The 27,439-nt window shown below is 38.8% G+C and overlaps 1 protein-coding gene and 1 long non-coding RNA gene across 5 annotated transcripts in view; one reads left to right on the top strand and one right to left on the bottom strand.

The window, feature by feature from the left end:
- The window catches only part of LOC123880401 (insulin-like growth factor 2 mRNA-binding protein 1), an 81,899-nt gene that overhangs the window by 35,453 nt on the left and 19,007 nt on the right, over positions 1 to 27,439 (top strand). For 2 of the 4 annotated variants that reach the window (XM_045928513.1, XM_045928511.1), the window contains exon 1: positions 15,388 to 15,916. The exons of the other annotated variants lie outside the window; for them this stretch is intronic. In XM_045928513.1, coding sequence (XP_045784469.1) covers positions 15,822 to 15,916 — 95 coding nt within the window. In that variant the 5' untranslated portion in view covers positions 15,388 to 15,821. Of the gene's footprint in view, positions 1 to 15,387; positions 15,917 to 27,439 lie in introns of those variants that run through there. 4 annotated transcript variants of the gene reach the window in all.
- Positions 8,980 to 17,945, bottom strand: LOC123880412. The gene is made up of 3 exons (XR_006799239.1): positions 17,934 to 17,945; positions 10,464 to 10,470; positions 8,980 to 9,048 (listed from the first exon to the last, which is right to left on the bottom strand). It is a non-coding gene; the product is annotated as an uncharacterized LOC123880412 (long non-coding RNA).

Genomic DNA, 27,439 nt, shown 5'->3' with positions numbered 1-27,439 from the left:
ACTCTGACGTTATTTTGTTTCGACTTTCGAAATCTATCAGCGTTGGTGAGTTGTAAAATCTCGTACTAGACGCACTGGGTATGCGAAATCATTCATGGAGATGGCGAGTGCAGGCAAATGCAGCCAGGCACGTGGCTGTGGGCGCGTGACGCACACGCGTGCCCCTCGCCTCGACTCGCGCACTTTCTATGCACTTTCTCAGCGAACCGTAAGCGCGGCGCATCTCCCTTCGACCCTTTGTGTTGAGAACTTAAATTAATACATTGCACAAAGACGCCTCGCCCTTTGTTACATTCACTACTGGACACGCGTGTATTCTGGAATTCCAGTTTTAAGATTTGCACTTTCTCGTTCCTGAACATTTTCGTAACTATTTTTAAATATGCATATCTTTTTAAGGTTCCGACTTCCGTACCTCAAAAGAAAAAACGGAACCATCGATGTATATGGCTTCCCCATACAATTCCGTCCGCAAAAATACGCTTGAATCTTACGTCATCGTCATTGCAATAGACTTTTGCAAATTCTATTGACTTTTTGAGCGCGTTTTTTATCTTCGAAGGGTCCATCCATATACATCGATGAACGGAACCCTTATAGGATCACTTTGTTGTCTGTCTGTCTGACTTTCTGTCTGTCCGTCGTGTCTGTCAAGAAACCTATAGGGTACTTCCCGTTGACCTAGAATCATGGAATTTGGCAGGTAGGTAGGTCTTATAGCACAAATACAGGAATAAAACCGCGAATTTGTGGTTACATCATTTAAAATAAATTAAAACGTGTTTCAATTTTCAAAGTAATGTAAAGTAAAGTTTGATTACTGAACGGATTTGGATGAAATTCTGAATGGAGATAGATTATGTTTTTTATCCCGGAATTTTGAAGAACCTAAATCCATGCGGATGAAGTCGCGGGCGTCAGCTAGTCAAGTAATAAAAATTACAAAATGGCAGCCATGAAAATTATAAAAAAAGTGTTATTTCCTGCTACCTGTACGATGGTAAGGACTAAGGAATCCTTCGTGTCCTGTCCAATTCGCATTTGGTTGATTTTTAGGGTTCCGTACCTCAAAAGGAAAAACGGAACCCTTATAGGATCACTTTGTTGTCTGTCTGTCTGTCAAGAAACCTATAGGGTACTTCCCGTTGACCTAGAATCATGAAAATTAGCAGGTAGGTAGGTATTATAGCACAAGTACAGGAATAAATCTGAAAACCGCGAATTTGTGGTTACATCATTAAAAAAAAAAATTTAAATGTGTTTCAATTTCCAAAGTAAGATAACTATACCAAGTGGGGTATCATATGAAAGGACTTTACCTGTACATTCTAAAACAGATTTTTATTTATTTTTATGTATTATAGTTTTTGATTAATTATCGTGCTGAAATATATATGTTGAAAATGTAATGTTGAAAACAATATCCGAGCACTGAACCCTCAGTGCGCGAGTCTGACTCGCACTTGGCCGGTTTTTAGTATTTACAATAATTCTTCATGCGTTTTAATGAAAGGAAACATACGTATATTTAGAAAAAAAAAATGGATATATCAATACTAATATTAGAAATGCAAAAGTGTGTCTGTCTGCTAGCTTTTCACGGCAAAACATTTTAATGGATGTTGATGATATTTAGTACAGAGTTAGCTTAGGTATATCCCGGGGAAGGACATAGGCTACTTTATATCCCGGAAAATGAGAGTTCCCACGGGATTCTTAAATACCCATCTATTTAATCGATTTACCTATATGAAAATCAAAGAGTTCATTCGGGATTTTTATAAAACCTAAATCCACGCGCACGAAGTCTAGTAGGTATACTATAAACCGGACCGGTAACAGACAATGAGTTAATCCAAAGTCTCATATTGCTCGCTTTAATTTCAAGAGGAGGCCAAAGGGTTGTTGACTGCTTTATTATCACCGTACGAAGCCGATAAGTTAGTTATAGGATGTAACAAGATAACCATTCTTAGGTCAGTCGTTTTCATGTGAAACTTGAACTGATAATAATAGGACCGGTCAAGTTCGAGTCGGACTCGCACACGAAGGGTTCCGTTCGTACCATCGTACAAAAAAGCCGGCCAAGTGCGAGTCAGACTCGCGTACCGAGTGTTCCGTACTCGGGTATTTTTTCCGACTTTTTGCACGATAAATCAAAAACTGAAATCCCCACTTTTCCCCCCTGAATCGGTTCTGTGGTTTGATCTTGACGGAAACAGACAACGAAGTGCTCCTATAAGGGTTCTTTTTTCCTTTTGAGTTATGGAACCCTAAAATTACTTGCAAGTTGCAAATGAGTCTCATATTATTGGTAATATTGTAAGTGCTTAAATAATAAAATATTATTATCACATCAAAGACTCCTATTAAGTTTGTAAGAACTTTTATAATGTTAACCATTGAATCATAAACAAAGTTTTATCTTCTTAATAACCGGCAATATAAATTAAATAAGTAAGTACATACCTACTTAATGACAGAGCCAAACTACGATATTTTATGGAACTTCCTACGGCACGGAACCTTCCAGCATCAGTTTCCCCACCAATTTTAATTTGGATACCTTCAAGTCAAGAGCGAATAGTGAGCGGCATCTTCTAAGTAAGCGCGCTCTACCTTAGGCTGCGTCATCACTGGTAGGTCTGGTTGGCCCGCAGCCAAGCACTAGTCTATAAATAAATAAAGTTTGGAGCGTACTACGAATATACCCCTCTTAAGTGAGGTGAGAGGTCCCATTACATCTCGATTGTGCGAGAGGTGAAGTGCATGTACAGTTCCTGAGCTCAGGGATTAATTGAAGCAAGTATCCGTGGTCTAGACGTTCCATTTCCTCTGGGCGTTCATTGACACCGATGGCCCCTCGCCCCGTCCTAGGCTGTCGCCGTCGCACGCGCTCGCCGCTCGTCACGATCCAGTGACGACCGGAAGCTGCGCGTGCTCCGAGCTCGTCATGCTTGATGATGTCCTATGCGTCGGAGAAACGTAATCGTACGAAAATGAGTCACGCGATTCGCGAACTGCTCACGCGCTTAGACTAGAGACAAAAGAGGAAATTCGCGAGCGAAAAAGTATTCGGTGAACAAACAATGCAGTCGCTACTCACTACAATAGCTGCGGAATTTTGTATTTAGATTTCCATGCGCTTTAGCTGACTTTGCTCCAAGCTTGAGGGATTTATGCTTAGTTGTGACCAATGACTTCTATGTATACTACGTTGTGACATCATTAACACATAAGGTATTCTTGTCTCATTCTCTTGATAGAGTCGTTTGTAGCCAGGGAGCCCACCGAATAGTTACCTAGATACCTAATTGTCTCAATGTTTATCTGAGGACTTCGTCATGACTCTCAAATACCTACTCAAATGTGTTGATCGGACTAACACCGAACCTCTCCTGAACGTCTAGTCTCGATAGAAGTCTTAGCTGCAGAATGGAAAATATCGATCGGGCGATAGTAAGTATAGCCTTGTATAGCCTTAGGGCGTGCCATAAACAAATTATCTAGTAAACTTAAAGGACACTAAGGGCCTCAGTCGCATTTATAGAAGGCAAGTGTTGCGAAGAAAGTTGAACCTATGTTATATTATTATTAGCAAAATGCATTCGGTAAAACTTTTGTGCTTGATTTTTTAAAACATGTAATTATAATATCCCGCGCTCTTTTGATATCAAAGGAAAGGATACATCTTAAAACTTGGTGTACGATTTACTTTTATTTGAGATTGACATCTGGGGAGCGAATTCGACTGAACCGCAGACCAACGCAGTCGTTCCACAGCAGGGCACAGTTTTCGACAGTTATGAAGCTCCTTCTAGTTCACTCTGAGCAGGGTTAGTACGACTTTGAAATCTCGCCAACGTTGATAGAACATCGAACGAACTAAACACTATAAAGTTCATCTACCGCCAGCGTGTCATCTGTCCTGAACTTTTTATTCTTATTAGCTTTTGTAATAGGTACTTTTGTCTTCACTTTTTAAAATAGGTAGGTAGGTAAGTACAATAGTATTTATGAACTTCTTATAATATTTTTTGCAATAACCAGGCAACCAGTACTGACTGCTTAACGTAGTGTCCGAGGCAATCCTGGCGGCTTTGGTTAACGTTGCTTGACCAGCAGATTCTGATAGCTATGTGCGGTCGCTATAAGGCCGCACCGTCCTCAATGGTGGAAATGCAACCAATGATTGCATCATTGGCTGCCGCCTGCTAGTGACGTTGTGATGATGCTGAAAGCGGGGGTAGGTCCGGCATCGCGACGGCGCAACAGAACGGGTAGGACGGCATGCCATTGGCCACTGCAGCGTCGGTGCATCAATGTACCCTGTTGCACTCCGCCCATTTCCCTCACCCTCTCTTCACACCCAATGCTTCAGCCTTCTATGCGAATATGCTCTGGGAACTATCGGATATCGGTTTTGTGGGACACCTGATACAAGCAAAGCTTACACTCGTAATACCTTACATAAAAAGACTAACATTAACATAACTATCGCTCAAACCAATGTTTCTGGAATATTTACACAACGCCAAAACGCAAAATCATAGAGATGAATATTTGATTAGCGCAAAATAGGCAAACAAGTGTCAAATATTAGGCTATGGTGACGTAATCATAGAAAAAGAGGACTATAATAGGGCTACCTGCGTCAATTTGACCACCATTTGACGCCTGCCAGTGACGTCGACGCCTAGACGTTTTTTTTTGGGCATCAGCTAGTATAATTATCATATTTGACTCTAAAATATAAGTACTTACTCACAAGAATATTCAAGGACCCTGAAAGATGAATATCAGGGGGTTTCTTGGAAGGAAAAAAATCGGCCAAGTGCGAGTCGGACTCGCACACAAGGGGTGCCGTAGGTACCATCGTGCAAGAAAGACACTCTTAATATATTATATTTAAAGGCCATTTTGGAATTTTTATTATTGTTGACAATAGAAATGTACACATTCTGTGAAAATTTCAACTCTCTACTTATTTACGCATTCTACGTTTTTAGCGTTATTCTTGTTTAGTATTTTGCATAGTCTTTCATTTGCAACACGCCAATTTTGCCATCTTCATACACAGATCAAATCCAAATAATTAATAACGAACACCGCGGAGTCTGTTATTTATAAATACAGGTTTGTCATTTGATCTTTATCGATCTAAATCTGACCTCCGTTTATATCATCTAACTTTACAAAGGGGGATGTGCCATACAAATGATAACGTTCTTCTTGGAACCAGAATTGACAATTAATTCTTATTACATATTTGTCAAGGGGCTCTCATTGCCAGCGGATGCCATATTCTAACGTTCTTAGGTATGAAGCATAGGCACCGCGGGACGGGCGGCGTGTACAACGCGGCTCTACATTCTCTCTACATTCACATTTACATTATTACCTACACTATGAAGCTTTTCGAACGCCTGCGCGATGATACTATACTACTAGTATACTGCGTTACTATAATATGAAGCTTTCCTGACTAATACGCCCTGCGGTGCCTGCTAGCTTTTCGCGGCCCACCCGTTCAACCGATTTTGGTGGTGGCTTCCCACAGAGATAGCTTGCATTCCGAGGCTACTTTTTGTTCCGGAAAAACAAAGAGCTCCAGCGGAATGTTTCAAAAACATATCCACGCCGAAATCATCTATTTTATACCAAGATGGCGTGTTCCCGGAGACGGATATCAGCTACATTTTTATCCCGGAAAATTAAATATTATAAGGTCAGCCGTTTTTAACGTGAAACGTATTGTATTAGGCATGTTGTTTGTATTACAAACCGCGTTCAGTGTGACGACAGTGTAAACTAGAGTGAGGAAACTCTCGGTTTTGATTCAGGAAATCGAATCTGTCAATTGTTAGCCTAAGGGTGACAGGATATCAAAGATAGCTAGTCGTTTCATATCCTACCTAGCGTCAAATGTGAATAACATTTGTCGCCTGCCAGTGTAGGTGAAGCCTCGACGTTTTGTTACAAGTTTCCTAACTCATGAACTGTGGTGACGGTCTGTCGTGCAGCTGCCATCGCGTCGCATTTCCACCGCTCGTTGTTTGTCTCAGCCTTATCGCGCAGAGCTTGCTCCTGCTCAATAGCTCGCAGGGACGCTAGTGTCTCTAACCTGTTTTTGCGAGTCGCTGAGGTAGCCTCGATTCGTATCTACTGGTTTAGGTGTTTGTGTACAAATGTTACTGCTACTCGCATTTTGACAATTAAATATTAAGAGGCTAGTACACATTGGCGAACGCACTTAGCCAATGCACTCAGCGGATGTTTACTAACGCCACTCGACGATTCTGACTTGCTGATTTTTGTGAGTTTTTATAGTTCCGTACCTCAAAAGGAAAAACGGAACCCTTAAAGGATCACTTTGTTGTCTATCTGTCCGTGTCAAGAAAACCTATAGGGTACTTCCCGTTGACCTGGAATCATAAAATTTGGCAAGTAGGTAGCTCTTATAGCACAAGTAAAGGAAAAAAAAGCGAAAACCCTGAAAACTACTGTTATAATATTTTCCATAGAAATAACCTTATTTTGGCAGATTGTCTAAGATATGAGCTAAACTATTTGAAGTGTTACTTAGGTCACCATTGCTCATAGATAGAGCAATTCTTTATCTACCAATCAAAATTATCTACTAAGTAATAAAAAAAAAAATTAGGTACTAAATGGCGCATCCGTCAGTGCCTTGCTGTGTTCTCCATAAAAGTGTTACATATATCTACTACTACGGTATGAAACCCTTTGTGTGTGTCTTCGACTCGCACTTGACCGGTTTTTTTTTTTCAAGTAGTAATATGACTTATGAAACGTTTTTTCTTTTGAAAGTGGTGACAGATAGTAGGTAGGTAGATACTTAACAGGGCTCTTTCCGTCACTCGTTTCATACAATCGTAGTTCCAATTTCATTTGAATATGAAGCAACCAAAGTCCATGAAATGTTGCAGACATATTCTAGAAACTAACATCTGTGTCTGTGGTGTTTTAGATTTTGCTAAAAATATGTACTTAGTTTTAAAATTACAGGGGCTCAAAGATTTGTATGAAATTTTTTAATTTGAATTATTAATTAATTTAACAGAAATCTGGAAAACCACAGACCATTAGTTTCTAGAATATGTCTGCAAAATTTCATGGACTTTGGTTGGTTAATATTCAAATGAAATTGGAACTACGATTGTATGAAACGAGTGACGGAGAGAGCCCTCTTAATTATTAACCTATAATTCCATAAATGAATTCAGCAACCTTGATTTATTCGAAAGTGGACCTTGTTTGCTTAACTAATGTAAGTATCAAGACCAGAGTGAGATGAAGCCTCCCCCTCCCCCTCAGCCCCCTTCCCCCAAAACTTAAATCAATAATCTTGATGGTTCCACTTCTTAAATCCATCCCATTGAATTATTATGTACTAACGTACCTATACCTATTCAGAAATGTAGAATACCTTGTAAATGTTCGACATAGGCTTATCGGTTAGAGTTTCCTATATCGCCTTTTTCTCCTTTTTTAGGGTTCCGTACCTCAAAAGGAAAAACGGAACCCTTATAGGATCACTTTGTTGTCTGTCTGTCGTGTCCGTCAAGAAAACCTATAGGCAGGGTACTTCCCGCTGACCTAGAATCATGAAATTTGGAAGGTAGGTGAGTCTTATAGCACAAGTAAAGGAAAAAATTCGAAAACCGTGAATTTACATCACAAAAAAAATAATTAAAAAGTGTTTCAATTTTCAAAATAAGATACCAAGTGGGGCATCATATGAAAGGGCTTTACCTATACATTCTATAACAGATTTTTATTTATTTTTATGCATAGTAGTTTTTGATTTATCGTGCAAAATGTCGGAAAAAATACCCGAGTACGGAACCCGCGGTGCACGAGTCTGACTCGCACTTGACCGGTTTTTTATGCAAAAAGATGATATGGGATTTAATCCATTGTTTTGTTATTTTGCCTGTGTTAAGAATTTTGTCGAAGATCTTGGCAAGCAGAGGACAGACTATCAATACAACTGTGGAACAGTTCGTTTCTTATGTTGTCGGGTCCCGGAGCTTTCTCTAGCTCTTAATTTTTTTATGTTTTCCTGACTTTTATTTCCAGTATTTTTGGCTCTTTTTCTATGGGTTCTAGTTCGTAATGAATCCTGAACTTTGTCCTAGGACCTAGGTGGCAGTAGGAACTTTTTGTAGAGCTACTGTAGAGTTTCCTGCAGTATTCGGGTAGCTAAATTTATTACCTATGTCTGCTCTTTCAGTTATTGTTATATTTTTCCTCTGCATTTTGGGTATTCATTCCTTTTCCGCATCCTTCAGTTCTATGAGCATTTTTCTAACTCCCTCAGTTTGTGATGTGATTGCTGTATAGTTTTAGAGTGTTTAGTGTGGCTATTTTATAAGTTGTTTCGTGAATATTTCGTCTTATTTTGCTGCTTGGCATTTTCCCGTATAGTTATAAGCTAAAGGGTTTTGGTCGACGAGTCCCACGGGAACCAGCCGTGGTGGGACACATAGAGGGGGCAACGTTTTCTATTAGTTTTTTACTGAGTCGTGTTTGGTGCTATTGGCAGAATCCGCTTGCTTCTTGATGTAGTATAAACCTATTGTAGTTCTACTTTTCTTTGCAGATTGCGATGTGGTCTATTGTAGTACTGTGTACATGCAGATTGTAAAGTCGTTGGAGGTGATTCTGGATTCCTCTTGTTGTTACGAGTGTCACTTCTTTTTCTGGAGGCGTCGGCTTTTGACGTCCTCCTTGGCGCAGTGGTAAGCGCTGTGATCTTAGTGATTAGTGGGAAGTCCAGGGTTCGATTCCCGGCAGCGTTTGGAATTTTATAATTTCTAAGTTTCTGGTCTGGTCTGGTGGGAGGCTTCGGCCGTGGCTAGTTCCCTACTGGCAAAGCCGTATCGCCAAGCAATTTAGCGTTTCGGTATCATGCCATGTAGAAACCAAAGCAGTAGGTACCTACCTACTTATGGGTTTAATAAAAACTGCCATACCCCTTCCAGAATAGCCCACTTCTATCATAGACTGCATCGTTACTTACCACTATGTGAGATTGCAGTCAAGGGCTTAGGTACTTGTATCTGAATATAAAAAATTAAAATCCTTTTTTTTAATTAGCATTCAATGTTATAATTTAGTCCTGTCTGAGAATTGCTTTTTCACCTTGTTCTCTTCTAGTTCCTATATACTTCTTCTTGAAGATCTTTCCTTTTTTAACCCCAACCCAAAAAGAGGGATGTTATAAGTTTGACGTGTGTATCTTTGTATCTGTCTATGGCATCGTAGCTCCTTAAGTAATGAACCGATTTTAATTTAGTTTTTTTGTTTGAAAGGTGGATCGAGCGTGTTCTTAGCTATAATCCAAGAAAATCGATTCAGCGGTTTAAAAGATATCAGCTCTTTTCTAGTTATTACCTTCACTTGTCGGGGGTGTAATAAATTTTTAATTTACACTTGTTGTTTAATCTTTTTTGCGAGAATTCTTCTTGCTGGTTCTTCTCGGTAGGAAAGACATTCCGAACCAGTGGTAGATGCTCTTGACGATTCAAAAGTACTTGTAAGAGTCTAATTGAATAAAAATACTTATCTTGAATTTTGAATTTTATATAGGTAGGTATGTATGTACCTTGATATCTTTGCAAATTTATGTTTGTTTTTCAGAAGATATGTCTTTCGGCACAGTGCCAGTGTTGACATTGTTAGCAATGCATTTAGTAGATCTGTCATTTTTGTTGAGATAACTATGTCATCTAGCCTGCGCGGGTTGTAAACTGCCACAAAGTCTGTGCACCCCAATGGAATGTGTGGAATGCTTTCCTCCCGCTCGCTCTCTACATGTCTTAAATTCATTTCTCGCTCGCTCGCATCGTGACGTCACCGAGATCGGGTGCAAGTTCTGTTGTTGCCGTAGTTATAGGTACCACATGAGTTGATATTATACCAAGGCGCTTTGGAAGAAAGAGAGAAAACTAAGTAATTTATTCATCTTGGGCAAGTCACATCATTAAGTATTTAAAATAAACTTAGGTTAGTAATGGGTCAGTTATAGGTAGTAGTTTTTAATAAATACTTAATAAGTAAGTACCTACTTCTTACACCCACATGGCACAAGATGACAAGATAAAGTTGAAAACTAATAGACTAATAGACCCGACTGCGATCGTTTTAATAAACGCTGAAATATTAGAGTAAAATTGTTTTTCAGACGCTTGGTATATTTTAATGTTGTAGGTACCTAATACATTTATATTAATGAACTCAGAATTTTCTCCTCTTTTATTTAACATCCCGCTCGATACAACAGCAAAAATTTTTTTTGATGTAGGTACCTACTAACATCCGTTAGGTCAATTTTTTTCGTATTAAATATAGCCTATGCCACCCGGACCTTTACAACGAATCAATTGAAACCTCATTCATTAAAATCGGCCCAGTAGTAGGCGCTAACGGTGGAACACCCAGAATCTGGATACAAACATGATCTGCCGGGACCAAGATGAGTGACGCGCTTTACACGCACACGTGACGCTTGAGGTTCACAAGACGAAGGAATATGCCAACGCCATGCACCTCAGAGGTCCATGACATAATATTCCTTCGGCTTGTGGGGGGAGGTGCCAAAACACTCCCCCCCCTTAAGTAGCTCTAATGCGTTTATTAATAATTACATACGTACCTACAAGAATAAAATAATAATTACTAAATGACTATGTACACGTTATTTTACAGTTTAATGAATAAAATATAATGGTAGTAAAGCGATGTGTAGTTGTAGTAGAGGCAGGGCAGATAGGCGGCGCAGTGAATGTGACGGCGCGGGCGCGCGACCGGTGCGCTCATGAATGGCGGTGACGCAGGCGCAGCGCGGCGTGCTCGCGATGCAAGAGCATGGCAACCCGCACTCACTCCGGTGCTCTCGCGCGTTGCGCTCGAACGGTACAGTGTACACAGACGGCCACCACGCACCGCCTTGCGCTCACGTTATTATTACACGACTACAGCGCTGGACGCCACTCTTGACTTCTTGAAATTTCATTGAAGCCCCAGCGATGGAACGATTCGATGTTTTGGAATAACCTGCCCGAAGTGTCACTGCGTTGAATCGAGAGGTGCTCTATTGAATTGTTTGGCGAAACAGTGTAAGCTTGTGTCTTCAGCGTGGCATGGATAGTGCGAGAGGCTGAGGGCTCGATCCATCTTCGAAGGACCATTTTTTATATGAAGGGCGTTTTCTCCTTGGTGGCGGCTGCGCCCCGAACTTGTAGTCTATGAAGCGGGACACGAGACGGGTGACGCCTGTACCGGACGAAGTAGGCGGTATCGGGCGACCGCCCTCCGCAGGCCCCGGACGGGCGCCGTGGAAAAGGCATTGGTGCGGGGCGCCGCCACACGGACCCACTAACGAATATACTTCACGAACTTCTATCGTTTTAGTGGTTGGCTGTAGCCCATTGTCGATAAAAACGTTAACATCTAACACGGATCAAATAATGTTATTCAAATACATTTTAATTACAAGCAAATCATATGATTGATGTGTCGTTAAATAACGCATTGTTTGGACTTGTTAATATAATTTTTTTGTAAACAATTTTTAGGGTTCCGTACCTCAAAAGGGAAAACAGAACCTTTATAGGATCACTTTGTTGTCTGTCTGTTTGTCCGTCCATCGTGTCTGTCAAGAAAACCTGTAGGGTACTTCCCGTTGACCTAGAATCATGAAATTTGGCAGATAGGTAGGTCTTATAGCACAAGTAAAGGAATAAATATGAAAACCATGAATGGTTGTATGTATTATATAAAGTAAAATAACTATACCTACCAAGTGGAGTATCATATGAAAAGGCTTTATCTGTACATTCTAAAACGGATTTATATTTATTTTTATGCATAATAGTTTTTCATTTATCTTTCAAAATGTCGAAAAAATACCCGAGTACCTACGGAACCCTCGATGCGCGAGTCCGACTCGTACTTGGCCGGTTTTTTCAAACAATCATTCATTCATCAATAATTAATGCAACACTAGTTTTTTCGTTGCTTGTTAAAGTTTTATGTACAAAATGTATTAAAAGATCACGACACGGTAAAAATAATGACATGTATTTAAACTTATGTGCGAAAACTTGAGGACGAATACAAATATTGAAAACGGTGATTTGAAAGACAAAATATTTGCTATTGAGATCCATCAGTATTAAAATCATTCAGCGAAAAAATTTTTTCGTACCAATTTTATGGCACACATTATATTCAAACAAAAATTAACTGAAATAAGGTTATAGAATAACTAACTGGTGTACAGTCAACATCACATCGAGCATATTTACATTTAAACTAAGTTAGGAATATTACCCAATAGAACCTAAGTGCCCGTCCTGTGGGGGGAGTACATGAATATTTACGTTCCTAACCTAACATAACTTTCAGATTTTGCAAATATAGTATTCATTTACATAATATACCAAAAGTAAAGTGCGATTAAGTACTAATAATAACCGGTGATTATTTTTTCTGCTGTTTTCAAAAGAATAATGTTCTAAAATCGAAAAAAATATCTCAAATAATATTGCAGGATAGGTATTTAACAATATTATTACCGCAGCTCAGAAAAGAATTCAAACGGTATTAACTTTTTATTATATTTTTTAACTCCCGACCCAAAAAGAGGGGTGTTATAAGTTTGACGTGTGAAACAGTGGGGTTAAATAAAAAGAGCAAATCAGTATAATCGCCCAAATTTATTATATCACTTCACTAAACACACTGATAAAAATCACTCATTTATTTATTACTATTGTTACTTGGTTACTATTTATATAATTTACACTTGTTTACACAAATGGACAGAGTTTCAGTTTACAATGCGTACGATAGAACAATAATCCTAAAAATGAGCTCGCATGGCTTTATATGGCGTTATCCCCACCGAAGGCATTCGGCAGTTGTTCCTGAGTGGCGTTCGACTGTCAATGGCGCTGGCGTTGGCGTTCAATGGTCGCTAGGCTATGATTGGCCGGCGTTTGGCTCGGCTTGACTCGGATAATCTGGTTGGCGTTGGCGCGTTGCGATTGGCTGAGGCGGTGTGGCGTTACACGTGTGTATCTGTGTATCTGTGTGTCTGTGTATCTGTCTGTGGCATCGTAGCGCCTAAACGAATGAACCGATTTTAATTTTCTTTTTTTTGTTAGAAAGGTGGCTTGATCGAGAGTGTTCTTAGCTATAATCCAAAAAAATTGGTTCAGCCGTTTAAGAGTTATCAGCTCTTTTCTAGTTTTCTTGTAGATAAGAAGGTTAGATAACCGTTAGTTTCAATAATATTATGTCAATTGACAAATGTCAAGCTGTCAAGATGGACGTTGCCTAAATACATAATTATTTATTTGAAAATGATGTTTTGGAAAACTCAGATACTTTAGATCGTAGGCGCGGAATAGTCCAAGAAAATCAGTTCAGCCGTTTAAAAGTTATCAGGTCTTTTCGGTCTTTTCTAGTTACTGTAACCTTCACTTGTCGGGGGTGTTATAAATTTTTAATTTACACTTGTAATCCGATCACTAGTTGCAATATATAAATAGGTACTAGATTAGATTAATTGTAAAACTTCTACTTACTGTCATTGTGTCAGTGTTTCTCTTGGGTTAGAAAATAGTGGAGCTGACAAATTTTTTCTGCAAGATTTATGTAAACTTATTTTTGGAAACAATATCATATAGAGTACCATGTTGTAGCGTAGACGAGAAATGGCCACATTGCAGATCAAAATGCGTACATCGCACACTAGTACGGGCCGTAAAATCAAAAACTGCCAGTTGATAAAATACATTATGGAGAGCTAAGGTGAAATCTTTTTCTTTTTAACGGACTACGGTAAAGTCAAAGAAAGGGTTATGATTTTTACCTGACTACGGCAAAGCCGAAAGAAAGGGTTATGATTTTAGCAGTCTATGTATGTATATATGTATGTATGTATGTGTGTATGTTTGTATCCAGATTCTGTGTGTTCCACCGTGGCGCCTAACATCGGGTGACATAGTCTATATTTATACGAAAAAAATCGGTCAGACGGATGTAACATCAAAAAAAATAAGGGTCTTAAATTTTTTTTAATTGCTATTGTGTCGAGTGGGATGTCCAATGAAAAAGAAGAAAATGCTGAGTTCATAAATACAAATATAGTTATTATTAAAATATACCAAGTGGCAGAAACCCCATTTTATTATAAGTATTATTTCTCATACGCGCCACCTATAATATAATATTATATATTAGGATTAGGATAGGTTCTACCAGCAGCGCTAACTGTGGATAGTTTTCACTTAACATTCAGTTTAAAATTATTGCTGGGGGCTTATGATTATTATTATTTTATTAACAGATGACGCTATGATTATTATTATTTTGGTTGTTTCTGTTGTGCTAACGAAAAAAGTCACCATTGGTATAGTGCCCGGCGAAAAACTTCAGCATTGATGCGATTGGCTGGCGAATAATGGGTGTACGCGATTGGTTGATATATCGACTTTCGCTTCCCGGACTCGCCAACTTTATCTCACTACGCTGCTTCAGGTCCAAATTGTTTGCTGGACACTATACGTTATGTATTGTTTATTAAGAAAAGATTGAATTAAAGGGTGTTTGTGTTTTTGTGTACTATCGTATCGAGTGAAATATCATATGAAAGAGGAAAAAAATATATTTTTAAATATAGTACCAATGATCAAATACACGAAGGGACAGAAAAACTATTTTACTATAAATATTCAACTAACGTTACATATCGGCAGTTCTCGGATAGCAGTCGCGTTTCAGTGCTGTTACTTATTTTTTAAAGAGGAAGCCATGAGAAAGGTTATCGGCGCTTAACATTATCCATTTGTCAAGACAAAAAAGTGTTGTGGTTATTATTGGAGGACTTTTGATCGATAACCTGTTACTAACTTAAAATTTCAAAGGAATATCTGAAGATATCCGCATGACAAAAAGAGCTAAAAAGTTATTGGAGATGGTTGAATTTTGCAATAAGTAATTCTTGACAATAATGTTAACAGCGCCATCTATTAACATTATTGCTAAGTTATGATAAAAATACTGATGCCCATTAAAAATGATATAACTTTGTTTCTAAAGCCTCCTATTTCGTACGAGAGCCTCCCCGGAAATAAAGATTGTTTATTTTTATATGCAATATTCGGCGGAAGGCCATCAGTTTTGTTTAAATCGACACAGGCGCTTCACTAGTCACTAGGCGCGTTGCGCTCCCCGCGGGCCTCGTTTTTCCGCCACGCCCAGCGCGCGCATTCTCCAACAAAATACACAAAATGGATGCACGGAGAGAATCGAGTCGGGTCTGCGACGCTCGGAGTTCGCGCGGAGCGGCTCAGTCACGCACGTTACATCAGTCAGTTGAGTAGCAACCTCGCTAGCCTGCGAACAGTACGCACGGCGCACACGTGCCTTCGCGCCCGTCCCTGTATACACCGCCGCACTCCGCGCGAACATTGCTCTCGGTTGCCGATCCCGACCGGTGCCTCGCTCGCTTTCGACCTATTATGTAATACGAAAATAAACACCGCGCCTACAGCGAGCACGTGTGCGCACAGGCTGCTTACCTCGCCGTCCACATCCGACCGCCGACTTGTCTACATTCCTCACCATCACAATCCCCATGAAACAGTAATCACAATTCGCGTCTTCAACCAGTTTTATGTTACCCACATCTGTTACACCGGTCGATCAATAATCTCTTTTCGGTCCCTTTCTACAAAGGAGGTGATTGTGTCAGTGAAATTGTTCCAAATCTCTAATAGTGCAAAATGTCTAATTCTATGGAGCAGCAATTTGGCGAACTGAGTTTGTCACAGGAAGATCACGATCAAATTTTCGAACAGGATGACCACCAAGAGCAAAGGTTGGTCGATTTATTTTTATCTTGTAGTTAGGTTCTTAAGTATGCTTATTTTTTAATTTATAAAAAATGAATGCTTTGTATTATGCTCAATTACATAATCCATCGAAGAGCCCATTTCACATCACTACTCGCTTTTGAGAAAATCTGCCCTTGCTGAAACAGTGCAGCGTGGCAAGCGTAGTGACTAGTGACTGCTGAGTCAGTTCTGTAATATCTCTCTCTCTCTCACTCTCGTCAGATACTCGTCAGTAGGCCGTCTCTTTTACTCTTCGTTAGTCGATTTCCGGCGCATTTTAACTGACCTAATAACGTCATAATAATTGTGACGTTTTTCGATAGTGAAATAACTGACTTAAAATATCAACAAGCTAGATAGGCAGGTAGGTACTACTTATAACGCCTAAAAGGCAAAAATGCCGAATTTGAAATGTTTGAAAATACAAACTCAAATCCCCCAAATCGTAGTTTAAGCAAGTTGTTCTCGAATATTAGGAATTCTTAAATTTTAAAGGTCCAATATTTTAAGGACCTTTTAAAAGCTCTTATTTAAGAAGATTAATTTACTATTTACCATTGTAAACAACTAATACCTACATATCTATGCTAATCACCGTCACGGCTTCGCAAGAGCCTGTAGATGCCTTTGGCAACTGGGGGAGGAATGCGGCGATGAGCAAACTAAAGCTATCATTCAACATGACTTTTATATCGGACGATTTAATAACTGGTTCAGACACTCAAGAAAATCTTCTCAAATCAAAAGTCTTTGTCAGAGGCCTTAAAAAAGGGTTGTTTCAACTTAAGAAAATATAGTCTAAGTAAGATCTAATTCTACAGAAATTATAAATCTCCAAACATTGACCTTTCAGAGCATATTTCAGAGCAGAGGTTTAATGGGCCCCCGAAACGATCATTTGCAATTGACAATGTTTACGTGATTGAAGATTTCAAATGATGAGCGATTGAAGCTCCAAATGAAGGTGTTCATTTGCGCTTGCTTCAGTCTGATATTGAACTGCAATGAAGTCGTTCGAAATATGATTTCAAACGCAGATATAGTTTTTTCTTGCAGTTTCTACCCACAAAAAACGAAAAAAACTAGACATGGGTCCAAGAAATGTTATAAATTAAGATATCGCTTCACTAATGAACATTTACCAAGAAATCTTTAAAAACAGAGCCGGATGATTATAAAAACGATTGACAATTGCTGTCATTGAACGTCAATGTACAGCGCGTCAATTGCCGTCCGCTTATCAGTCCGCTTACGGTGCATGTATCTACTAAAGGTAGCCCTTCTTACGCACTTCTCCATACAAACGCATTACGCTTATTATTCTATTATTTGTAGTAATAGATCTAAAACTAAAAGAGTGAGCAATTTATCTCCCCATTTTTTATGCCCTAAAATAATAAATTTAGTAAAATTATACTTGTTTTGAAAGTTATGGCCCCAGAAATATCTCGTATTTTGGGGCAAATCATTTCAAATGTCTAGGATATCTATGTGAAAATTGTTTTCTTCTGGGGTAAATAGGCGTAATTTCATAAGTCGATTTGAATTTTCACTATGCCGTTTTAGGTTAAAAAATCTTGTATTTCAAGCAAAATTCATTAACCCGGCCTTTCTCGAGGTGAGGTGCAGTTAGAGGGAAAGGGTGAAATGCACAGATAACGTTATTTTCTTCATCTATGGAAAAGTACGATTTTAGGCTCTACCCACCAACGAGTTGTCGCTTTAACGGAGGTCACTAAAGGTCACTTAATTACAACGGAGACGCTACTGTTAAATTGATGTGTGCTAAATCAAGGCTAGTGTCTATTAAAACAACTACCATACCACGGCTGGAATTAAGTGCAGCGTTAGTTAGTGCTTAGCGTTGTAGAGACTACTGCAAGTTCCTCAAGATGTCAGGTAGACCGTCTCGGCACATTGGTGCGATTCCACAGTTGTTCTCGGTTGGTTTCGAAGCATGCACTTGAAAACGTGTGTGGCCAATCGATAGTCGAGATAGACAGATAGATAGATATGACAGATGTTCACTATGTACCAATATGATTCCCAATCATGGGAAATTTGCCAGCACAACGCATAACTCCTGATTTTCCCTTTCGAACCGTCGCCATCGGCGTTGATTTCTTGGTCCATTTATGACACTAAATAGAAAAGATCTTGGTGCTAGACTTGTTAAAAGCTCTCTTTGCCTTTTTAACCCCCGACCCAAAAAGAGGGGTGTTATAAGTTTGACGTGTGTATCTGTGTATCTGTGTGTCTGTGTATCTGTGTATCTGTGTATCTGTCTGTGGCATCGTAGCGCCTAAACGAATGAACCGATTTTAATTTACTTTTTTTTGTTTGAAAGGTGGCTTGATCGAGAGTGTTCTTAGCTATAATCCAAAAAAATTGGTTCAGCCGTTTAAGAGTTATCAGCTCTTTTCTAGTTTTCTTGTATAAAAGAAGGTTAGATAACCGTTAGGTTCTTAATATTATGTCAATTGACAAATGTCAAGCTGTCAAGATGGACGTTGCCTAGATACATAATTATTTATTTGAAAATGATGTTTTGGAAAACTCAAATACTTTGGATCGTCGGGGGTGTTATAAATTTTTAATTTACACTTGTTATATGTTTCCGTTACAAATGCCTACACTTGGAAACAGTTGACTTCAAACTCCTTCATTTTGATTTTACGCAGAATGATCTCAAGGAGTGGAACTTCTTTGAAATCTACTGCGATAATTGCCAAAACTTTGTCGGTGCAGCAAAGGAAATTGGCAAGTTTCTAAAGCAAAACACGAAGCCTATGATGGATTTTGCAACTCAAGAAGAAATTATTAAATTCATGTTCTCGCCTACCTACCGCCCTCACTTCGGAGGGGTTTGGGAGGACGGCTTCAAATCGGCAAAATACCACGTAAAAGCGTAATCGGAAATATTCCTCCTGATCTTTGAAGAGTTGACGAATGAAACGGATACTTCGACTGTTTCCAGGCTGTGACGCAACTCTCGTGTGTGATATAAGCACACCAAAGGGAATTCTGAGAAGACCAACGACGAGAACTCGCCCATTGCTACCCACGGAGATTGAGACCTGTTGAAACACCTTTTTCAACGCTAGGAGAGATGTATAGGCACAGCCTTAATTTCAGCACAGCATCACTCAAAACTTACATTATATTAATTATAATGCTAACAACATTTAGCGCGTGTTATAACTATAGACTATTTTTAATCCATTCGAATCATCAGCTTAACGGGGCTCTCTCCGTCACTCGTTTCATACAATCGTAGTTCCAATTTCATTTGAATATTAAGCAACCAAAGGTCGATACGGAGTCTTGCAATACACGACTCACCTCATAACCAAATTGCCATGTCGACCTGTCGCGAACAATGATAATACTATCGAAAATTAATAAGTGCTATACCTAGTACCTTCTTATTAATTCTATAGAAACTGATGCAGATACATAGTTAGGTAGGTACATTTCATATGGCCAGATTGCAGCTAACTAATGATCGAGTAACCGATGTGTTTTTAGGGTTCCGTACCAGAAAAGTGCCAACGGGACGGTGTGGTACGAGACCCTATTACTTAGCTTCCGCTGTCTATCCGTTGACTCGTATGTCCGTCCGTCTGTCAGCGGGCATATCTCGTGAACCGTATAGGTAGAGTTGAGATTTTATCAACAACAAATAATTAAAAAAAAATCATGAGAAAATCATAAAACAAAAAAGGTAATTAGTATTATTTCTTGTACGATGAACCCTTCGTGTGCGAGGGCGACTCGCACTTGACCGATTTTTTATTAATTAATTTGTCATAAGGTGCACAGAATAAATAACATGCAGGCGGATGTGTAAAATGTACATACATCGATGTGTACAATGGGTTGCAAGTTGCAATGCAACGGCGCGGCGAGGGCCGCAGGCCGCACCTGTCGGCAGGTGGCGGCGCAGGAGCACGCGCCGGGACGCAACCGCCGTTGGATCGCCAGATTGCACTCGGCTTTTGCCGACACCAACTTCGATGGGATTTGAGTCGATAACGTATCGAAAGAATTATCGATTCGTGGAAGACTTCCCTTCCGCTCGAGACGAATGGCGGCGGCGGCATTCCTTTTCTTTTAACTTAACGATTTAAATAAGTGCGAGTCGGACTCGCACACGAAGGGTCCCGTACCATCGTACAAGATTATTATTAACTAGCTGATGCCCGCAGCTTCGCCCGCGTGGATTGGTCAGATCCTCTGCAGCATTAGGATTGCGGAGTTGGAATCCAAATTTTTTATGAAACAATGTCACAAAGTTCCTCTATCGATTAAAAAAGAAATGACGCAAATCGGTTCAGAAATCTCGGGATTTCGGTGTACATAGGTAGAAAAACACAACTCCCTTTTTGAAAGTCGGTTAAAAAAGTAGCCTATGTTACTCCCTGGTCAATTCTCTACTTGTCTGTGAAAATCCCGTCAAAATCGGTTCAGCCATTCCGAAGATTAGCCTTTTCAAACAGACAGACAGACAGACAGACAAAAATTTTAAAAACGTGTGATTCAGTGTTGGTGTCGTTCATATAACCATATGAGCTTATTATGAGGTAGTTATTTCGAAATTACAGACAGACACTCCAATTTTATTTATTAGTATAGATTTACATGGCGGCGATTTTAATTTTTTTTTGTGTTATAGCGGCAAAATAAAAATACACACTGAAACAACTCTCTCCACCTGTTACGGTTCATGAGATCTGGGGCCGGAGCCAGAGAAGAGCAGCAGCGAGATCTCAGCCGTGGTATGGTGCGGCTTCATTAGCGAATATTAGCGACGCGTTGTCGCGCCAAAAACGCCTTGTAATTTTTTATGTAATCAGAACTAAGTTAGGTCAACATTCCGCCATTCAACGAATCTCTGATCTCTATAACAACAGCGTCCATCAACAGAGTGAAATAGACATACTAGGCTCAGTTTAGGCGACTAAATATAATAAGTAACGTGATCAAAAGATAATGATTAATAATTATGTTTTGAATCTTATTATGAATCTTTTTGTAAACATTCCTTATATTATATAAACTTAATTTTGTCACTATCTATTTGCATATTGTATTTACTTATAATAATTAGCTTAACATTTTGCTGAAATATTTTGTAGAATTGAATTGTTATGGATGTAAGTACCTAAATGTAACAAGCTGTTTATAAACCCATTAAGAAAATAAATAAAATGAAAACATCGTCTACAGCTGATAAGCGCGATGTTTTTGTCTATATTTACTCAGTGAACATAGGCCTTCCCGAGAGCGCTCCACCACACGATCCTCCACCTTCCTCATCCACCCTTTCGGGAAGGCCTATGTCCAGTTGTGGACGCAAACAGGCTGATTGATGATGATGATTGACTCAGTGACCTACATCGCCTTCTGTGCGACTGACGTGGGTTATTCCACATGGTGGGTATTCGTGCTAAAAAATCGCACGTCCTCACAGCCAAAGTCTACTGCAACTGAAGCGGCGAAGTGTAGCCACGAAAGCGAATGTTGTCGCGACAAAACCCTTTGACGTGCGCCCGTTTATCGGCAGTGCCGCGATGAGCAATCGTCTGCGCCCAAATCCACTGCGATGCGACGAACTGCCCGGCCACACTTGTCGCGACAACGCGAATATTCGCCGAAGCCCGATAATGAAGCCCCACCATTAGTGATAACTATAGAAATAACTAACTAAAAAAATTAAAAATTTATAACACCCCCGACAAGTGAAGGTTACAGTAACTAGAAAAGAGCTGATAACTTTCAAACGGCAGAACCGATTTTCATGGATTATAGCTAAGAACACTCTCGATCAAGCCACCTTTCAAACAAAAAAAAACTAAATTAAAATCGGTTCATTAGTTTAGGAGCTACGATGCCACAGACAGATACACAGATACACACGTCAAACTTATAACACCCCTCTTTTTGGGTCGGGGGTTAAAAAAGGACCTTTATAATAGGACTTCAGTCTGTTGTGTCTGTCAAGACCCGTCAAGGGAATCAAGACCTATATGTATATACTCGTAACAGCAGTCGAGACTTGGACCGCTGAATATTTTTAATTCCAACCTATCAGTCTTAGGAACAAAGGCGAAAACCGATCCTTGTATGAAAATTGGGCTATTCGTAAGTAACCTAATCATCGGTAAAACAGAAATATTCTCAAAGTATATAAAAACAAAATCTGATGGAATATTATAGCAGGGAATTTGTAGAAATCTGATTTTCAATTTATCAGATTTTTGAGAACATTCAAAATTCAAATTGCATCGTGAACAAAACATTCACATACCAATAAGTAATCTTCGAAAATCGCAGACCAATAACACACCTATCGGCTATTATGGCCCCGCCACACGCTCGCGACAAACACTACGGCAGATTCTAAAGTTACCTATCACCACCGTCATCGTCATTGTTTGCTGTTTATCACAAGCGTGTGGATGGCTCACATGCAGTTGGATTGAACGGCAGCGCTCCCAGGCGTTGGCAAGAACACGCAAACACCCGTCCACACACTTGCCAGACTTGTTGTTTGCTGTTTGTCGCAAGCGTCTGGCGGCACCAATGTAGGATTGACATTTAGACCAGTGTTACCACTTACGATTTTCGTTTTACCCTAGTTACTGTAGGAATCCACCCTAAATTATCCGAAAACAGCTTTCAATAAACAAAATAAGTCAGTGAAACATAAACAATGAGTAATACGATACGTATTTCTTTTTCATCAGTTATATTTTAAAAAAATCTACCGTTACATGAAATAGGTAAATACGTAAACTTGTGATTGACGACATTTAAAAAACTGCATAACTATACTTATATCACTTAGATACGATTAAGTAATTTGAGAAAAAGATACTAAATATATATCATTAAAAAAGTAATTAAAATGTGTTCTCAAGGTAAGATAACTATACCAAGTGGGGTATTATATGAAAGGGCTAAGACGTGTATGTTCTAAAACGGATTTTTATTTATTTGTATGCGTAATAGTTTTTGATTTATCGTGCAAAATGTCGGAAAAATTACCCGAGTAAGGAACCCTCGGTGCGCGAGTCTGACTCGCGCACTGAGTAAGGTTTTATAAAATAACATTCCACTAATAGTATGTATGTATGTTAGTAATGTAAAATGTTAGATTTGTTTCTGTTTTCATTCATTTATTTCCTACTATTATCAAGATTCCATCCATTTCTTTTTCCCTTTTAAAAGGGAGTTCATAATAGGTATAATTGGCCGAGTGGCAGTGGCAGTGACGTTTCCACAGCCGAATGTGGCGGTTCGCTTGTTTCGAAACCCTTAAAACCTTTACATGGCTTATAAATATATGTGAAATTATAATTTAAAAGAAGATTTTTTCTATGCATACTTGGCTCAGAAGTGCGAGTGAAGCAAAATAGCCCATTTTCCGACTTTCTCCTTTGCTGTGGGATTCCAAGACTTTGCAGGAATGGAAAGCTCTCTCATTTCCTTTTGATGTTGCTGCTGTAGTAGAATGGACTGACTTGGCTGCAAAGTCGGTCAGTCTTTCAAACTCTTTCTTCTTCCAGCCCTTATCCCATGCTACGTGAGGTGGGCACAAAATGTCTTCCTCTCCCACTCTCTTCTGTCATCCATCAACTTATCATCTACCCTTTTTATATGCATATCCTCTTTCACGCAATCCATCCACCTTTTCTTTGGTCGTCCTCTTCTCTTTTTTCCATCCACATGCATATTTAACATTCTTCTAGTGTTATGACTCTCTTCCCTCCGCATTACATGCCCATACCATGCCAGCCTCCTCATTTCTCCTCATTTTTTCTACCACTGGTGCTACTCTTAAACTTCCCCTTATAATTCATTCCTTATCGGTCAATCTTTCAAACCCTTTCCTTCAAATGGAGATTATCATCTTTCTCTAAAATGAATTTTTTGAAGAACAATTAATATTATTCGAGATTAAGTACTCCCACCGCAAAGACATGATTCGCATTTGATGTTCCTCGCGTGAATCTTAACTATGAAACACTGGCTCAAGATCGTCCGTGTGGCGAGTATGATGATATTATTAATGTGCAAAAAAGATATTCGAATTGAATAAAAACCTATAATCCCGTAGCTCACTGTAGCACAGTATGGTAATTGAATAATTTTTAATAATAGGAAAAATCCGAAAACCGTGAATTTGTGATTGCATCGCAAGAAAGGCGTTATTTCTTGTAGGTACGATGGTACGGAACCCTTCGTTTGCGAGTCCGACTCGCACTTGACTGGCCTTTTTAAACGTTTCCATACCTACATAATATCAGCACATAGGTATCAGTCAGTAGAATACCTAATATTTAAGTTCCATTATTAATCATATTATTTGTCATAGTATCCAACAACTGCATGGTTTAGAATTTCACATGGCCACCATTATGTTGATTGGTAGAGCACCTGCGCTTTTATGTACCGAAATGCACTAACAGGTGGTACTGTTCATTTTGCTTACCTCAGGCGCTATTGTTTATTTTCAACTAGGTAAGTAATAAGTATATAGGATCGGAAATGCTGACTAGGTTATTATAAGATGCGTTAGGGCTGTTTCCGTAGACTTGGGCCTATATATTATGCATAGGGACCTATAATATATATGTGTGGACTTGGGACCTTTTAATATGTATTGGGACTCTACGGCTTGAGTTGATTCCATTTAATTAAATTATTATTATTAACTGGCGCTCGGCCCCGGCTTCGTACGTGTGCAATGTAGATACTAAGATCAGAGTGAAATAGAGTGAGGGAACTTTGTGGTTTGATCCTTAATGGGCGATATAAAAAGAAAAGCTGACTGACTGACTGCTCGCGCATTCTCTGGTAGAAATTCGCGTAATGTGTCACGCAATTAGAAAACTTCGCGGGCATGCTCTCCGCCATATTATGTGCGCCGGCCCTTAGTCGTGAACTGTGCTAAGGTGGAGTCATTATGGTTATTTTGTTATATTTCAAAAGATTATGACAATATTTTCGATGAAAGCTCTCAGCGGGCTTAATTTCTTCGGACATCTTGGCCATAGTCGCTTCAAGACACTGGGTGAACATACCTACATATCTCGAATTTCGGCACTAGTGATTTTTGATATGTATATAAAAAATATTTATAAATTATCTTGAACAAAATTGTTACTGTCATATTTCGATAAACTATACCTACATAATACAAACGTTCGTCTTGAATCATCTATTATCATTATTATTATCAATTTTCATCAATAGATGATATCATCAATTGATGAAAATTGGGTTAAAATCCGTTTCAGTTTAAAAATCTTTAAAGCTTACAGAGTTTGTTTAAATACTATGTAGAGATTAAATGAAGGAGGGAGAGGGTTTAGAATCGATACTTATGCTTACCTACTTTGCCTTTAGCCTGTTAACACTATGGCAGGGTTAGTGATAGGGGATATAAGGAATATAATAATATGCAGTATGCACTATCAAAATGTTAAAATATTTATACAAGAATGGACAACAAAAAATGGCCGAAATATGCACAAAATACTGTTTATTGTTAGAATTTACGCTTTTTTTCAGGACATTAATATTAAGTATAATATAATATTATTACATTAATGTAATCAGTTTGAATATGCAAACATGCAAATTGCAAATGCATTTAATATATTCTGATGCCTAATTAATAACTTAAGAGGATTCATACCCTCTGAGCCATTTTTGACCCCTTACATTTTCTTAATCCCTGCATTTACTTAAAACTTATTTATGCTACACTGTAGAAAATTCTGTTTTATTAAATTGGAAGACAATATTTTGCAATTTATTGATAGTTTTCTTATTGTCTAAAATACTAAAGACTTATTATTGAATTTTGGGTTTCGCGTAATCTTTTACGCTCATTACATTAAAAGTTACTTGTTCAATTTTACAAAAAAAGATATATATTCACTAAAGTAAAAGTCCTGAACTACTAAAATGTCAAAAGATATATATTCACTAAAGTAAAAGTCCTAAACTACTAAAATCCAAAAAAAGTTATAATTTCACAAAATTACTGAAACGAGCCACGCTGAGTCTCAGCGCTGACGAACTACGCGCTGAGCTATGAGCGCTGACGGTGATCGTGAGACTAAAATCAGCCTATAGGTTCTCACTTCTCACTCATACCAATCTGCGTTTGTAGGTAGGTACCTACCTACTTTTTTTTGTTATTTACCTTTATGCTATAAAGGGTGGACGACCCGTGCCGAAAGTAGGAATTAAATTTAAAAATACTATGTCGATACCTATAAATACTCGATAAATTAATTATATACGAAACGGTTAAATTTAGTTATCGCTTTATGAAAGAAACAATTACATAATAAAATATAGAGAACTAGAGGATGCCCGCGACTTCGTCCGCGTGGATTTAAGTTTTTAAAGATCCCGTGGGAAATGCTTGATTTTCCGGGATAAAAAGTTGCCTATGTCAATTACAGGGACGCAAGCTACCTCGGTACATAAATCGGTCAAGTGGATGAGTCTTTAGGAATCCCGCGGGATTTGTTTGTTTTTTCGGGATAAAAGTAGCTTATATCCTTCCTCGGAATATATCCTAAGTCTGTACAAAATTTCATTAAATTCGGTTCAGACAGACAGACGGACAGACAGTTAGACAGACAGACACAGTTTCGCATTTATAATACATATTAGTATGGATGTCCTTCCTTGCTTGCTGCATTTTTCTCTGAAGGACAACATTCATAGACAAATTGTTGAAACCCACCTAGTAGTAAGATAATAATAATTAGGTATTATTGAGACTGAGTACTATCTGCGGAATGTCAGCGAATTGTAGTTTGTCCTTGAAATTAGCTGCGTCGGCGGGGTTGCGCGGGGGCGGCGGGTGTGCAGCCGTTTTGCACTGCACGGCCATTGTACCGCGCTAGGGATGCACGATACTTGTTTTTTTATCGATACTTGGATCGATAAAAAAATCGCATAAAAAATAATGAATGCCATCGCGAAATTAAATTAAATGATTGATCCTAAAGCTACTGACACACATGCTCATTTAAATGCATGCTTATAGCGAGTATGCTCTTCAACTGTATAGATTTGCTTAAAACAGACATACTACTAGTATGCCTGTTTTAAGCAAATAACCAAAAGCAAATAAATTTTAACCTACTTACTCGTAATTCCGAAAAGTTAGTGCCTAGGAATCCTAGTGGATGGGTCATGAGCTCATGGAGCGCAAGCTGGGCATGCACCATCTTGGTAATCAAGGCACGCCACTGCATACTAGCATGCTCCCAAGTAAACTTGGTTCTCGACTGTAAAATGACACCTGCGTATGATCACGATCGTAATCACCTCTGAATGTATTAATATATGAAATTTATTGTTTTAGGGAATGGAGAGATAAATCGATATATATGGCTTAGTTATAGATCAATAACAACAAATAATAGAATAATAGGCGTAATACGTTTGTATAGAGAAGCGCATTAGAAGTGTAC

The sequence above is a fragment of the Maniola jurtina genome, chromosome Z (genome assembly GCF_905333055.1).
Source record: "Maniola jurtina chromosome Z, ilManJurt1.1, whole genome shotgun sequence".
NCBI lineage: Eukaryota > Metazoa > Arthropoda > Insecta > Lepidoptera > Nymphalidae > Maniola > Maniola jurtina.
The sequence above is the reverse complement of the archived record's forward strand: the minus strand, read 5'-3'. Positions and strand labels throughout refer to the sequence as shown.